Source organism: Ctenopharyngodon idella, chromosome 17, assembly GCF_019924925.1.
Source record: "Ctenopharyngodon idella isolate HZGC_01 chromosome 17, HZGC01, whole genome shotgun sequence".
Classification (NCBI taxonomy): Eukaryota; Metazoa; Chordata; class Actinopteri; order Cypriniformes; family Xenocyprididae; genus Ctenopharyngodon; species Ctenopharyngodon idella.
The window spans coordinates 24,081,045-24,098,346 of NC_067236.1; the positions used below are offsets into that span (position 1 = coordinate 24,081,045).

Here is a 17,302-nt window from a genome sequence, read left to right on the forward strand (position 1 = left end):
GAAGTATTGTTCATTCTTAATTCATGTTCTTGTAGTTAACTAATGTTAATAAAGTGTTACCATTATATTTATATTTTCACAATAACAAATAATAACAACAGGCTTTGTTGTTGGATATCATTACAATAATAGTTTTATTCCACAATGAACATAGATAAAAGTTATTGGCACTTTTATATTGTGAATGTCAACTTTGGTATGTAAAACATTTTTTCAGTTTTTCATTTTGTTTTGCAGAAAAAAATAAAATAATTAGCAACAGATCAAATCCATAATGCAGTTCGTAGATTCTGATTCCGGATTGATTTAAGGTATACAAGGAAAATAAATATTTATTTTCTGATAAATATGAATTGCTGGTGGGGAAACATTATCAAACTGAAAATCAGAATTAGTTTCATAGTAGCTTGATTTTCCATTTACACATCTATCTATAAATCAGCAGAGATTTATAGAATCTGGGATTATATTAATGACATTTTTAATGTTATGTCATTTGCATATGCACAGTCACTTCTGGGTTTTCTCTGCATTTTTGGTCAGACATTTAGTAAATTAATCAGTCATTTAGTGCCTCTTCCTTGCTGAGCTCAAACACACAACCTTTTAAATGGACGTAGGAAATCCTTTTCAAACAGGACAATGACCTGTGAAGGGACTCTTTAGAACCATCCAGGTACTGGGATCCTGTTTGTTGCCAGGTTAAATGCTGCGGTAAATTTTGATGATGTCTCTAATTGGGCTGCGACACATGGGGCAAGACGGGTTTGACATCTCCGTTAGCTTCCCACCACACACAGAGCACACGCACATGTGTCCGCACGTGTACAGCACTGAGTCCACTGTCCTCTCACAGCAAATTAAACACTCCTCACCAGTAATTGCATAGCATGATGGGCTATTAGAAGATTCTGAGGACAGTGAACTGAATGTTGTGCCTGGTAACCACAGCAACCACATAGAAAACAGCAATGAGAAATACATTGAAGAATTTGGTAAATCAACAAAAGAATAACAGAATGAGAGACAGGAACACACCTCCAGAACTGCTGAGGCTCTGTGGGTGGAGCTGAAAGATGTCAGTAAAGCCCCTGACTGCTGTACTGTGTCTCTGATTGGCTGAGGGGTGACTTGCATCACTAAAGATGGACCTCTGTATTTCTGAACAGGATGGAGTGTAACCACAGGAAGTGCCTAGAAAAAAAACAAACTATATTATTTATTTATTTTGAATTTATATATATATATATATATATATATAATTAAAATGAAATGCATTAGCTAATATTAAAGAAGTTCAAATATATGTTTTATTGGGCCTCATTCATGAAAATTCGTAAATATATGAGTAACTTGTGCGTAAAACTGACTTTCCCAAAAAACGCTCCTCTGGATATATAAATGCTTTGTAAACCTCAGATATGATAGTTAAACGTGTGTATGTTAAGGAATTCCAATCATCTGTAAATAGGGCGCCATGCACGCTCATTCACAATTAACATAATGCCCGTCTATGAATTACAATTACGGGTCCAGGTACGCTGTGGAATCTTCTGGACTCCCTTCTCAGGTTTGGCTCCAGTATATTGCATAAATGCAAAAGAGACCCATAGACCATATGCCTAGCAAAAAATATTCAATTAACATGTGTTCACCGAAGAGTTTTTAGCCAGCTGGAAAAAAATGCCTGGTGTTCTTCTGAAAACGGCAAGCTGGTGGCGCTTGAGAGTTCAGTCGTTTTACAATTAAGATGATTGGTCGATGCAGTATTATATTCAAAAATCAATAATAAAGTTAAAGGACAAAACAAACATCTTAACTTTATGTCAGAGCAATAATATATATATAATTTTTTATTTTTTACCCAGTATGCTGATTTGCTTGATGTGTATCTGTAAATCGAAGATTATCCACAGAGGAGTGGAATTATCCACACACATCTCTCTACAGGCTCTCCCTCCATTATGACTCACAAGCACCTCCCCTTCTGCAGTTGCCCGCAAACCGATGATATCCCCGCCCACAAGCGGTGAAGTCAGACAGCTTAAAGCCCAGAATTCTTTGCGGTCCAGCAGGTCATGTGGATTGACTGGCAGGTGCTTTGGATTCAAATAGGCTGGGTTACAGGAAGTGAATCCGTAAGACAAAAATCCATTCAGGGCAGATGACTTCAACGAGACCTTTAGGAACACACACTCTCCACAGCGCAACGGTCGATCCGTGAACACCAGAGCACAATCCTCACGTCTGTTGTAATAACGCACTGCTATGTGTTCAGTCAGCAGACGCAGACCGTTGCCATGGACACAGTGAAAATGCAAGTCATCGTCAAGCTGACGTGACAGCACTGAGTTGAGGGCATTTGGAGAGCTTGAGAATGATGGCAGACCGTCCTGGAGGTCAAGCTCAGAGCAGTTGCTTGACAGATGCCAGTCATTCATCCCTTCATGAGTCAAATCAGGACAGAGATATTCAGCTGGCACCATCTTGCTGTCTGTCAAACAAACACACACTACATTTAAAATCAGAATTATGCTATTATTTTTCTAAGTGATTGCACTTACAAGGGACATGGGGTGGGCTCCTGTGCCAATAAACAACAATCTAGCAACCAACCAGAAAAACCTAGCAACCGCAATTGCATTCTCATTTCTCCTATTACATTTACACTACCGCTCAAAAATTTTATCGGTAAGATTTTTTTTCCGAAAGGTACTTTTATTCAGCAAGAATGCAATAAATCAATCAAAAGTACATTGCTACAAAAATTTTTTTTTTCAGTTAAACTCTATTCTATTCTAACTTTCTATTCATCAAAGGCCATGTACAAACTTCAGCTAAATTCGGTTGTCAATTCACTTTTTTAGTGCTTAATCCAGTTCTGTACACACACAGTTCAGTAATTTAAGGGAGTGACAACTGCATTCTACAACCGAATTAACTCCTGAAAAATGTAAGTAGTGACAACCACCTTTACAAAAATTCTATGCAGTGTTTACGGAACGGAACTGAACAACTAGTTGTTAATGACGTATTTTAAAGTGCATCAGAAATGTTTCTCTCTTCTTTATATGCAGTGCAAGAAATCACAGGGAAAGCGATACGAGCCTTGACTCATTCTTGTTGCAGATCTAGCTAGAAAAACAACAAACAAGAACAAGCCCACAATAAATGTAAATAAATTTTATGCTGAAAATTAGACCAAAATATCATAACCTGCACCTGCTCACTTTAATAACTCTGTAAATCTTTAGCTTTATAAGCCAAGCTTAAACAACAAGCCCAAATACGCTTATAATAAGTGGACATGGCAAAACAAGAGCACTGCACTGTGTTTACTACTTGAATAGTGTAAAAGACTGACATGGAAGAGAAGAAATTGTTGAATAAAGTCATTATTTTTGTTTGTTTTTTTGTGCACAAAAAGTATTCTTGTCGCTTTAACATTAAGGTTGAACCATTGACTATTTTAACGATGTCTTTACTACCTTTCTTAGGGCTTACAGGTTTGGGACACATGAGGGTAAGTAAGTAATGACAGAATTTTCATTTTCAGAACTAACCCTTTAAATGTGGTTGTCACTCCTGAAACTTTACAGTGTGTACGTGGCCAAGAAAAAAAAAAGGTATAATGGTTTCCACCAAAATATTGAGCAGCACAACTGTTTTCATCATTGGAAATAATAATAATAAATGACTATCCACAATGACCTAGCACTGTGGGAGTAAGTTTTGCATGGCTAAGCACCATTCATATTTTCTTCATGTAATGTAAAACTCTATTGCTTATGTAGCCTGCAATCAGCAACATCAGTATTATTGTACTAGGTGGTTTTTCATTTTGACCTCAGTCAGTAAGAACTTTGCCACTGGCCATTCACGGTGGACAGCCGCTAATGAGAACACCAGAGCTTCAGTGATGGAAATTACTGGTCTGCTATAACTTTTACTGCAGCCGCATCAGCAGAAACGTTCTCAGATGCAGTAGATATTCCTCTCTGGGTTGTTTTTAGGTTCCGGGCTTGACGTCGCATGCCATCCGCTGAACTGCCTTCAGCTGACGCTGAGTAGTCTGAACAGGAATTATTGAGACATAGAAGCTTCAGAGACACTAGGGTCATGAAACGTAAAATCAAAAGGAAGGAGGCATGTGCATTGGTTCTCTTTTAATATTTTAAATGATTTCTGTCATACTGATATTTAAAGATTAAAAATACTCTTTCCCTACACATGATGAAATTTATTTGTAGGTAATATGTGATGGCCTACAGTACAAGGGGCCTTCCATCTAGAATTGAAACACTTTGACAAAATGTCAGACGTGGTGTGATCTACATTAGTTAGAACAGGAGGTGAATTTAGTCACAGCACAGCATCTGGCCATCTGACAATAAACACATTTTGGAAGCAGCAGAGGTAACGTGAGAGAGCACAGTGTGCGAATTGCTTAAGGATTGTTGATCTATAAACCAACTATGTCTGTCTATTTATACAGAGGCAAAGTGCAACTGAAAATAAGCTTGAATACACATAGCGGATGTTGCTAGCTGGATAACAGAACCAAAATATGACTGGATGTGTGTATGTGTATTTGCATTTCTAGTAGGTTTTTAAAGCTGAGATCGGGCTATATAATGAAGGTTAAAGTAGTCTAGATGTCCCAAGGGTTAACTGATGTTACACCAATACTGACCCCTGATATCACTACACACACACACACACACACACACACACACACACACACACACACACACACGTTTATTTTTGTGAATTGTGGGGACATTCCATAGGCGTAATGGTTTTTATACTGTACAAACCGTATTTTCTATCGCCCTACACTACCCCTGCCCCTAAACCTACCCATCACAAACTGTCTGCATTTTTGAATTTCAAACAAACACCGTTTAGTATGTTTTTTAATCCATCTGGTTTACGAGGACACAGGAAGTTTTAATACCCATGTTATTATATGTTGTAATACCCATGTTATTATACACATTTGTGTCCTCATTAACCATATATACAAGAACACACACACACACACTATGCTATATGCTATCTGACTGTAACGGAAACATTCACTGTTTTTACTCAAACGTAAGAAAGAGAGAAAGAGAGTCTGTGAGAGAAGACCCCTCTTTTCAAAATAATGTAGCTTCTCTAGTAACAAGCTACTTTGCAAGAAGTAACACAATGTTACATTGCTATTTTTGGTGCATACAGGTTTATACAGTAGCTAACAAAACTGAAGTACAAAATCGAATGTGTTCCATAAACATCAGTATTAAAATATATTACAATAGAAAACAGTTTATTTTACATTATAATAATATTTCACAATATTACTGTTATTAATTAAATAAATGCAGCCTTGGTGAAAAAAAAAAAAAAATCTGGTAACATTTTACATTAAGGTCTCATTTGTTAAGTATTCTTGTTATGTATTAACTAACATGAACTAAAATGAGCAATACATTTGTTACAGTTTTTATTAATCTTTATTAATGTTAGTTAATAAAAATCCAGCAGTTCATTTTGTTCATGTTAGTTCACAGTGCATTAACTAATGCTAACAAATCTAACATTTGATTTCCATAATGTATTAGTTAATTTTGAAAGTATTGTTCATTCTTAGTTCATGTTAACTAAAGCAGTTAACTGATGTTAACTAATGTGTTACCAACTTAATGTTACCTTAGTGTCTTACTAACTTACTGTTACCAAAAATCTCACTGACCCGAAACTTATGAACGGTAGTGTATATTAACCTCTTTTTTATATCATCTTTTGGTAGTGATACACAAAATAATGTCATATTTCATAAAACAAGATAATATTTAGAGTAAACATGGTGGTATTTACTTAGTATAAATAAATCTCTTAAAATAAATCTATTACAACAAAGATAACTCATTTTTCAAAATGGTAGTTTAACTACTTTAACTTATGATGAAGTTTCAAAGTCACTTCCAAAACACTGTTAACCCTTGACCATATTAACTGCCAATCAGTTTTTTTTGATGAAGAAAACTGCTGAATAATAATACCAAACATCATCAACAACAACAACAACAACAACAACAACAACTGTATTGTAAATCTGTATGTGTAACAGTTTAAATAAAGATTAAAGCATAATTCTTCTCATGGTCTCATGGAGTGTTTAATTGGCTTAATTGGCTTTATTTGACTTTGTTTCCACAGAATCTCAACAGAATTATGAATGGAATAACTCTGTTTTCCATTCAGCTTTGAGTTTTATTGATTTTGTATAAACACAAATAGTTTTTTCTCACTTTGCCAACATTCTGGAATTCCCATATGTTTTTCATTTTAGAAGCGAAAGTGTTGCTAGGCAACATTCCAATCTCTCCAATCTTTTTTCCATTGGGCAATTTTTGTAATTAGGATAAGAGTGTATAAATCTAGGATTCTATTTTTAAATGTTGTGAATTTAAATTGTTTAAATGTGCTCGGCACAGCGAAAACAAACCGGCCTCTGTGAACTTTACAACTCATCAAGCGATCAGCACGTGCTCAGTGAAGCGCAACAGATACTGGCCCACATTACACGCCAACCTGGAGCTCAGCAATTCCACTTGGAGCAAACTCTGAATGGCACATCATCTGATCTGCATTGAGTGTTATTTCACAGAGATGTCAGACATACTAGCTTTAGGCAGTTTGATGACTTCTTGGTTTAGAACTTGACAGAACATTATAAATTTGCGAAACTTTATATTTCATATGAGGCCGTTTACATGGTATAAAGATGCATCTTGGTCGATTGGCTCATTAGTAGGCGAGGGAGACTTACATCTGGTGTTTTAATCTGTCTCTTTTGTCTACTTTCAACCACTTCTGTCCTGATTTATTAGAGGGGAGGGTCTATGGGAGGGTAAATGTATGTTTTTTTCAGATATTTCAATCTAAAAATAAGCTTGTGCAATTTACTTATGAACGTGCCCAGAGACGTCAGAAAAACTGACAGCAGCAAGACCACGCCGACTGTGAGTGAGTGTTAGAAATCAGGTGAGAGAACATTGTGCTTGGTACGTTTTTCGTCTTCAAAACACACTTGGGTCTCCAGCTCACAAAGCTAGCGTGCTTCCTATAAGGTTTATGCATTAGGTCAGTAGGAAGAGAGTAGGGGCCCTTTTGTGGCTGTTTGAACACACTCATCCACATGAGTGTGTACACTTCAAAAGCAAGTCGGTCGAATGGGTTTTCAACTACCTCTGGAAGTGGTCGAAAGTGGAGAAGCTCAAAATGTTTTAGACCCCATTTACACCTGTATTTAGCATGTGATTCGATTGACCAAAACGCTTCTTAAAGGGTTAGGTCACCCAAAAATAAAAATTCTGTCATTAATTACTCACCCTCATGTTGTTCCACACCCGTAAGACCTTCGGTGAGTAATTAATGACAGATTTTTCATTTTTGGGTGAACTAACCCTTTAATACCAGGTATAAACAGGGCCTGAGAAGAATGTGAACTCACCAAGTAGCTGTACTCCACGTGTCAGCCCGTAAATGTCAATGATTGCCCATACTGGCTCTCCGGTTGGGACACCACTGAAGAAGAAGATCGGAGAGCTGCCGTTAACCCGGTAAAACACTCGTCCTGTGTTATCTAACCAGAAGGACAGAACGGTTCCTTCTTCACATTGTTCCTCAGGAAGTGCACGGGCCCAAAATCCTGTCTCGTTGACCAGATCTGGGCAGGCGAACCGTGGCAGCCACACTGAACTTAAGTCAGATGGGTCCACTGTACTGAAACCCACTCGCAGGGCACCACTCCAACATCCCTGTTTCTTTGTGATCTAAATGAAGAGACCAAAAGTCTGAGAAACCGATGGAGTTAGCTAAAATGACACTTTTTAAAAGAAAATTTATAAAATTGCCATATATTTATGTATACAAGTTTTTGTTTAATATTTATAAAATCTATAAAAAGAGACCAGCAGGCACATTTATCAGAAATGGGTTATTGTTTTTTTTTTTCATTCTTAAACAACCTCATTCACCAGAACAAGATAACAGGCACAACCTCACATGTTAGCATTTCTAGCATTCTCTTTCTGTTTTTCCTTCGCTGGGAAAGTTTGAGATGGAGTGATATGAAAGAGGGATATGTGAGGGCTATTTTGGGAAAACACGGGATGGAATGTGGAAACGGTTGAGAGTTAGGTTACCATACCTTTAGCCGGACCTGTTCATAGATTCTGATTGGCCGATTGGTGAAGGTGATGGCATTACAGAAGCTGGCAATTCGGCACACGCTGCGCTGTGTTTTGTCCATCACGATCTGAGAGCCTTTAGTGTTGGCATGGAAACAGAGCGGCAGAAAGGCTGGCAGCTGTGGGCACATACTCGCCTTCAAGGGGTGGCAGTGAAGTGTTCTACCATCTGAGAGATGGATAAAAAAAGAGTTATATTACTTGCAAATATATACAGTATGTATATAGCCTATATAGGTATTCACAACAGTGTAAATTCTGACTAGTAGCAACTGTTATTCTCAGTACTGGGGAAAGTTACTTCTAAAAGTAATGCATTACAATATTGCGTTATTACCTAAAAAAAGTAACTAATTGCGTGCATTGCTTAATAAAGTGAGATTAAAGTGCGCTTTGCTTAATAAAGTGAGATTAAATACATAAAGTATATTTGTGTAATTTAAAATATTTAATTATTGCAGGTTTGTGTAATAGCCTGAATTTGCATTTTACTGTTTTTATTCATTTTGAAGAATACTGAATCTGTTTTTCTGCAAGTGAGATGAGTAAATGCCTGCTCACATTTAGTCTAGAACTACAATAACCATGTTCACCCACCGCATCTCTGCACATACTCACTATTTCTCTCAACATGGGGACAGCAGAAGTGTCAGTCAATTAATTGAAAAAAAAAGTTACTTGCGTTACTTATTTGAAAATGTAACTCAGATATTTTGTTGTAAATTTAAAAGTAATGCATTATTTTACTAGTTACTTAAAAAAGTAATCTAATTACATAACTCGCGTTACTTGTAATGCGCTACCCCCCCAACACTGGTTATTCTTTTTAAGAGCTTTGTGCTGTGTTTACAGAACAGAGGGAGAACAGTGGCTACCATCTCTGAATGAAAATCTTTATCAAGAACAGAGAGACAACAAAAGAGACACAGAGATACAGAGAGAGAAAGAACGCAGGTTTCTGCTATTCAGGCTGCCAAAAATGAGGTTATGTCTCCACACACACACACACACACACACACACACACACACACACACACACACACACACACACACACACATACACACACACACAAATACTTACACATTGGCAAAGACATCTCAATTCAACATCAGACTACTTCATTCGTTGATTATACATTTGATTTTATGCCTTACAAACTTTGATTTACTGAACATTGTTGTTATGAACTTTCATTATTTAAACATTTCACCAGGGCAAAAGTTATCTAGCTGGCTAAGCTGAGGTTTTGTCACAGTTGTCTGAGAATGGAAGCAGTTTGTATGTGTTAAAAATGAATCAAGTCACCATACGGTACAGTATGTCATCGTTTTCAACTAAAAGTCTATAGTCTGTTTATCAGTATATAGTTGTCTACTAAATTACATTATAACAGTATAATTTCCAGCTATTTCTGCAAAAAAGAGAAAACATAAGGAAACAAAGAAAACATTTTTTGAAGAAAACATTTACTGAAATACATAAATATATTTCTTTTTGATGCAATTTGTTGCTACAATCATTTTTTTTTGTCATTGCTATGTATCTTTTTTTGTGTGTGGTGGAGTTAGTTATACAACCATGAATTATTAGACTGACTGGGCCAGAATAAAAACAAAAACAAACATAAATAATAAACTGACAAATAAATAGATTATCCTTATTAGGAAGTGGTATTGCTATTTTAAACAACTGAAATAATTTGCTGTGATTTAGAACTGCAATATGATCAGTTTCAGAACTACTCCATAGCTGTGTAGTTATTGAAAAACAAAAATTAAACACCTTAGATTAGAATGTCTGTCAGACAATCAGAATCATGCATTCTACAGTGCTGTCGTATAAAGGTACAATGTAGTGTCTGGTATTGGTAGTTGAGTGATAAAATGCTGTGATAAACAGTTCTGGGATAGTAGATGGTCCTACACAATTCCATGATGATGAATAAGACAAACAAACAAACAAATAAATAAATAAATAAATAAACAAACAAACAGCCATTAAAAATTTGTGATGCACATTGATTCTCACAGACGAAACTGGCTTGTGATCAAACACTTGCTCCTGAACTCCCTTGAATATTTTCCCAGACCTCTTCGAAGCATTAAGTCAAGGACACAGTCTAATTTCAGAGACATTTTTCTCTTTAATTAACTGCTTTTGGCTTATCTCTGGGTGTGGGTCAACAACTGAATCTTTAGCTTTTAGTTGCATAAGCGAGAGACTAATTCTGCATACTTCTTTCACTTTATCCGCATGAGCTCTGTGAGGGCAAATGAGGATATGTAGTTGCAGGTGTATGTGAGATATGTAGTTGCAGGTGTATGATCTAATTATATTTTCTATCCTGTAACCCTTAACTTAATCATTAGAGAAATAATTTTGCATTTTTATCTTTTCATTAAGACAATATTTTTCCTTACAAAAACAAACCAACAGTCTACCTGTCACGAATACGGCTCCCACGGCTCCCCCTCCCGGCCGCCGGAGGGAGCCATCACCTGAGTTTTGAGTTACTTCCCTCTGGACTACGTTACCCATAGGCCCTCATTCCTGGGACTGATTGCACACACCTGCACTGCATCACACTCACACTATTTAAGACGCACACACGCACTGCGAAGTCTTGATTTGCCCCGGTGATCACTACTGAGCGTTTTCTTGTGGACTGTTACCCTGTTATTGTTTGGACTGTTTATCTCCTGTGAACCTCTGCCACCTGCCTTGAACCCTGCCTGTTTCCTGAATTACGTTTGCCTGCCGCCTGCCCTGAACTCTGCCTGTTGTAAGACCCTGTATCTCTGCCGCCTGTCTTGACCTAAGCCTGTCCCTGTTTCCGCTACTGTCTTGCCCTTGTCTGCCTTGTGCTTTGTTGTTACAATAAAGAAACTGCAAATGGATCCTCACGCTGTCAGCCCATCATTACACTACCCAGCTAACAGGGAATGTTCTCAGAACTAACGTTGAGGTTCTCTCAAAGTTATGAATAAATATTTATCCGGTAATGTTAATTTAACATTTGTTCAAAGTTATGTGGTCTTTAATAATGTTAGCACAAAAATATTATTTATACATTTTCAAGGAATGTTTTTTTTTTTTTTTTTTTTTTTTAACCTGAAACATATAGTTTGATGTATGTTTTATAAATGTTACTAGTTTTAGAATGTTCAGAGAACAGTCAAAAGTAACATTCCATGTTTGCAAAATGATGAAATGGAATGTTCCCTTAACATTCACATAACCAAGAAAAAACATTTTTGAAACATTTAAAAAACTGGACGTTTTGAATGTTTGGGAACATTCAGAAATAACGTTTTTTATAACTTAATGGGAATGTTTGCAAAACATTCTTTGAGCAAATATTTGTTTGGGTAATCACTAATCACAGATTCCAATATCCCTTATTTTCCCTCTTGGTTCAAAGAGATGTTAGGGATGTTCTCTTGATAATAATGTCATATCCCATTATATGTGTGGACTCTTTCTCTCAGTGCTGTAGGCAATAGCTGGTCGAAGTGTCAGGTTGACTCAGTGTCAGCTTCGTTTACTAAGTGGCTATAAACCTGAAATAGTTTATTATGCCTACTTTTCTTGTTTACAGCAAAAAAAGAGCGAAACCTATGCAATAGACATATCAAAACTATGTGTAAGTGTGTGGGGGATAGAAGAACAAAATCATCCCTTTGGGGACAAATTGCTCAAAAATCATGTAAATAATGTTTTTAATTATTATTAAAAATATCAAAACATTCTTTCAAGCTTGGGGTAAGGTTTGGATAAGAGTTAATCTGTATTAAATATAATTAGCTAATTAAAAAAACAATGCTCCCTGAAAGACAAACTGTTGATCTGTAGCCTTTTGATCGACAATACAAACAGTTATCTCAGACAGAAATGCATTTAAGTTGAAGAAACGGAAGAGAATGAAGTCACTTGTTTGATAAGAGGATTCTAAGTAACAAGTATGCTATTGTTTAGAGCACGTTTTTAAGTTACAATAAGGTCTTTACGATATGAGCTCAGTAAGGAAGAAAACTAATTTTCATTCAGATAAATTGGAAAAATGCAGCCCAATTTCTTTATATACTTTTCTGAAAAATACTTCACACAATTTATATTAATATATAGCCTGATATTAGTTCACATGGATTCTTCGAAATCATTATGAACTATGAATTAGACTATTTCATCGTCACTCACCTAAAGCGGTACGGGTAACCTGCCCACCCATTTCAGCGATGTTCACACAATGAAGTCCTTGCAAAATGCGTTAATTCTGGTCTTCACCAGATATACATTCCAAATAAAAAGTAACTTGCAATATGTGTCTGATACTCCGCTGCTGTGTGTTATTGTAGAGCGGCTGTACACATGCAAACGCGCTCCCATTCGGTTAGAGTCAGATCCTTCAGCGGATTCTCATTAGCATAAGAGGCGGGGCTTGTGGGGGTCTACTGGTCAAGGATTGGATTATGAAAATGAATGAGCTTACTTGACTAGACGCTCTCGGAAAGTTACTAAGCGACGTCTGAATGACCCGGGAGCTCTTCTGATGGATCCGTACATTTAGCCTTTCTGCGCTGCTTATAAAATGACAACAAGTGAAATACTAAAATAACCAGAGGAACCATATATCCCCGTTGTTTCAGTAGACTGAAAATACGAGGTAAGTGGAGATTGACGATCTCTTTGACACGCTGTAGGCTACGTACATTTTGATATTGTAACATTATTTTTTCCTATATCTTCCATAACAGAGTGGACATGACCACTAGCATATCTTGCATTCTAGCATCACAAAATAAAGGTAAACATGTTCAAATAACAGTAGACATCTTTTGCTGAGTTGCAGTCATGATATGTTCTGACGGCACGTGTCTTGATCAAATCAGCTTCACTTAAAATGATTATCCCATTGATAATTATTGAATTCAGTAGACATGTAGGCCTTTTATTATGTGAGGGGGTATGTGTATACACATACCTGCAGGCACTTTGTGTGTATAGAAAGTGGCTGATATGGCAACGTATGAAAGGTCAGAAAGAACAGAACACATTAATCATCACTCAGGTTCTTGCCTAAGCTCATCATGGTTGCATGAGCAAACAAGCAAAGCACACGTCACAAACCCACAAAGTGTTTCCTACAGAATTCAGTTTTTGCAGCAGGAGGGACTAGTTCACCCTTCACTACATTGGTGAAGCTACGGGTCAACTGATATCTGCAAAGCAAATATCAGTTACTCTAAAAAGCCTAAATTGGATATACTACTTGTACTCCTGCAAGAAACCAAGTCTAGCAATGAATACTACACAAAAACTAGATGCTGAAACGAAATGATTTTTTCACATATTTCCTTTGCTTGTGTACTAAAAAAATCATAAATCAATAATATCCATACGTAGTTTATATTTTCCACAATTAGCTCATAAACATAAGGTGCATTTTTGTCTCAACTGTACCCATAGTGTACAGTTGAAACTACCATTGCAAAAGTAATAAACTTTTAAAAATGACAATTGTGCAAAATATTTTAATTCAAATTCATTCATTCCCTTTATTTCAGTCAGATTCAGTTAAAAGAAATAAACCAGGGACAAAATATTTAACACTGGAAAAGAGTACAAATGTAAGTATAACAATACAATAATAACAGTAAAAAAAGGCAATGTAATGTAAAGTATGCAATGTAAAAACAAACAAACAAACCCCATACATAGTGTGTATATGTACACACTCACACACTGTATGTATATAGCTGTGGCCACCAGGGGGTATTCCAGAAAGCAAGGTTAACATACCATCACATATACCCTGAACTCTCTGTTGATTAACCCAAACCTTGCTTATTTGAGGTATGTTGGTTCCAAAAACAGCCCAGTAAGTTCAGTCAACCCAGAGCATGTTCACGGTTAACACACAAGACATTCTTAACAGAGCGACGCATCGACAAGTCGCCATGGAAACGGTCGCTAAGAAAAAACACACCATACTTTCTTCTTCTTCTTTTGTTTAATGGTGCTCAGCGCTTCCAGGTTCTATGTCAGAACGCCGGGTATGGGATTAAATTTCCGCCTAAAGTATTGCGGTCACGGATCAAAAAACAATCATGAATCAAAATTTTAAAAACACATGTAAAAATATATTGCACAAACTGAAACAAATAATGCAAAATGATCAGAATAGCAAAGAACGTGGTTACAGATCAAAATATCATAAGCGTGAATCGAAAAATTAAAAGCGCATTTAAAAAATAACAAGCATGAATCAAAACTTTAAACACATTAAAAATTATATTGCACAAATCTTAAACTTGCGTTTATGTGTTCTTAAAAGTTGTTTTCCTTGGTTTCATTACTCTGTACTTTGTGCTTTCTTACATCAATCCACTAGCGTCACCATTGATCCACTAGTTCTAGATTGAAAGCTCCTCCTCTAGCCAATCAATCGAAGAGATGAAGATGACATCAATGCGACTCATGGCTACTGATGCCCACACTCATACAGGGGAAGATAACCGTCACAGCTGGCAATTTCTTTTATTGTTAAATCTTTTATTGTTAAATTCACCATTCTAACGACATCCTGTCACAGTTGTGCCTGTCTGATGATCCATCACTGTTATATTCACCTTTTAATGCACCTCACTGGTCCTGGCACTGCGAAACGCAACTGCCACTATACACCAGCCTCACAACGTCACTCTTATATGTGCCTGGCTCGTCTATACCTGTGATATTGCTGTTAGATTTTTTTTATATGCTTCCTTGTTGTCTCTTCAATTCCTGTCTTTTGCACTAGAGCATATAACATATGAAGCCTACATTACTAATATATTTGCTCGTGAATACAGTTAAAGATATGCCATCACAATTGTGTAGATCATTGTATATTGCTCATAATTGTAAACTGTCTGCATATTTTGTCATGTATTGTTTTCCTGTAAACAGATTTATAGATTTTGTCTTCCAGTATGTCATTGACAAGGGTGTTAGTTTATGAATTTTATCACATTTTAGCACTGAGATTATAAAATTATAAAGGTAAGCAATAGCCTATCACACCAGCAAGAGTGTTTTCCCCAATATTACAGCGATTGCAAATGTTTATTGAACTGTTGTATAAATAAATATAGCAATAAGTTAATTTGAGTGTGTTTTTGAAAGGAGTATCAAACAAGCCACAGCAGAATAGCGTTGCTCGTCTCTGAGCAACACAGCAGTGTTTCATAATTGAATTCCTGATTTGAATGAGACATTTGAATGAATGACCCACTCGTAAAGACAGTAACTTGCTGCCACATACTGGCCTTTAACTTCATATTTCTATAACATGGATGGGCAATGTCGGTCCTGGGCTGCATTCCACTCCAGTTTTAGACAAGCACTCATGAGCTTCCCTAAGCACTTCCCCTCTGGGAAATTCCTGCCGCCATTTTGAAGTGCGTTCCACTTCATGAAGTGGACAAGGGAAATTTATATGGACAGACCCTTGCAGCCTCTGTCAAAATCTGTCTGTCCATATAAACTTCCCTCTACTTCATATGTACACTTCAGGCTGCTCCATATACCACAGTGCAACACAATTGTAATGTCACCACATATCGCGTTTAATTTGCCCCACCACAAAAAAACTCTGTGATATATTAATAATTTTTTTTAAACATATAAGACAACCCAAACACACCTATATACATATAGAATGCTGCATTAGTTTTGTAAGGAGAAAAAATGTAAATAATAAATCAACTTCATAAGCAGCTTACAAGTGATCAAGGGCTAAGGACTTTCCAATTCAGCCCATTGCAAGGGTTCTGCCAGTAGTGGGCACTCATGCAACAAAGCAATGTTGTACATCCGAGTCAACGAGACTGAGGGAAGTTAGCGAGGGAAGGGCATAAAAAAAACGAACTGGAACGCAGCCTAGGAGTGCAGAGCTTCAACCCTAATCAAACACACCTGAACCAGCTAATCAGTGTCTTCAGGATTATTAATACTACAGATGGGTGAGTTTTTTTTATTTTTTCATCAAAAGGTTTTATGCTTTTATAGCAGGGGATTTTAATTGTACATTGAATCCCAGTATGGATAGATCCACAGGAGTGGACCAATCACATAAGAAGTGTAGAGCAGTTATTCTTCGTTTTATTAACTAATTTAGTCTGTTGGATATTTGGAGAGAATTGAAACCGCATGCTAAAGCCTACTCTTGCTACATATTCAAAACATATTCTCGAATAGATTATTTTTTAATTTCTTCAGAATTACGGTCCAAAATTCATAACAGTTTTTATGATAATATCATGATCTCGGATCACGCCCCGTGTTGTATAGAATATGTAGATAAAAAATTGACAAAAGACCCAGCTAGATGGCATTTTCAGCATAAATGGCTACAAGATGAAGAATTTGTGAAATATATAGAAAAACAAATAGAAGAGTTTTTTTAAATGAATACTACTCAAACTTCTGCATGTACAAAGTGGGAAGCATTTAAAGCTTTCCTTAGAGGACATATTATTAGCTATACAGGCTCAAAATCAAAAAAGGCACGAGAGGAGAGAATACAATTGGAATATAAAATAAAGACACTTCAGGGTAAAATTTATGAGAAAAGTGACCCACAGGTGGAAAGCAAGTTACTAATTTTGAGGGCTGAATATGATAAGGTGTCAGCTTTCAAAGCTGCCTCCAGTCTTATGAGATTAAAACAAGCATTCTTTGAGCAAGGAGATAAATCGGGTAAATTATTAGCATGGCAAATTAAACAGTTGGAGGTCAAAACATCAATCACAACTGTTATAACCAATGATAAGGTTATAGTGGATCCTATAGAAACTAATGATGCCTTTAGAGTCTACTATAAAGAACTGTATGATACAAAAAATGATATTAATTCACAAAACTTAAATAGGTTTTTAGATAAACTGCCTATACCTCATTTCCCAAATGAACATAAAGAAGACCTGGAGATGGAAATTAACAAAGAAGAAATAGGGAACACCATTGATAATATGAAGTCAGGAAAAAGGGCAGGGCCAGATGGTCTTCCAATAGACATTTA

The 17,302-nt window shown here is 36.5% G+C and overlaps 1 protein-coding gene and 1 long non-coding RNA gene across 2 annotated transcripts; one reads left to right on the forward strand and one right to left on the reverse strand.

The window, feature by feature from the left end:
- Nucleotides 1-99: 99 nt before the first annotated feature.
- neurl1ab (neuralized E3 ubiquitin protein ligase 1Ab) lies at nt 100-12,641 on the reverse strand. The gene is made up of 6 exons (XM_051867755.1): nt 12,439-12,641; nt 8,201-8,409; nt 7,502-7,823; nt 1,865-2,494; nt 1,039-1,194; nt 100-938 (listed from the first exon to the last, which is right to left on the reverse strand). The coding sequence occupies exons 1-6, from the start codon at nt 12,467-12,469 to the stop codon at nt 703-705; spliced, it is 1,584 nt and encodes a 527-aa protein (XP_051723715.1). The 5' UTR covers nt 12,470-12,641; the 3' UTR covers nt 100-702.
- Nucleotides 12,642-12,751: 110 nt separating this feature from the next.
- On the forward strand, nt 12,752-15,314 carry LOC127498441 (uncharacterized). Its single transcript, XR_007925886.1, has 3 exons — nt 12,752-12,904; nt 12,996-13,045; nt 14,633-15,314. It is a non-coding gene; the product is annotated as an uncharacterized LOC127498441 (long non-coding RNA).
- Nucleotides 15,315-17,302: the final 1,988 nt, after the last annotated feature.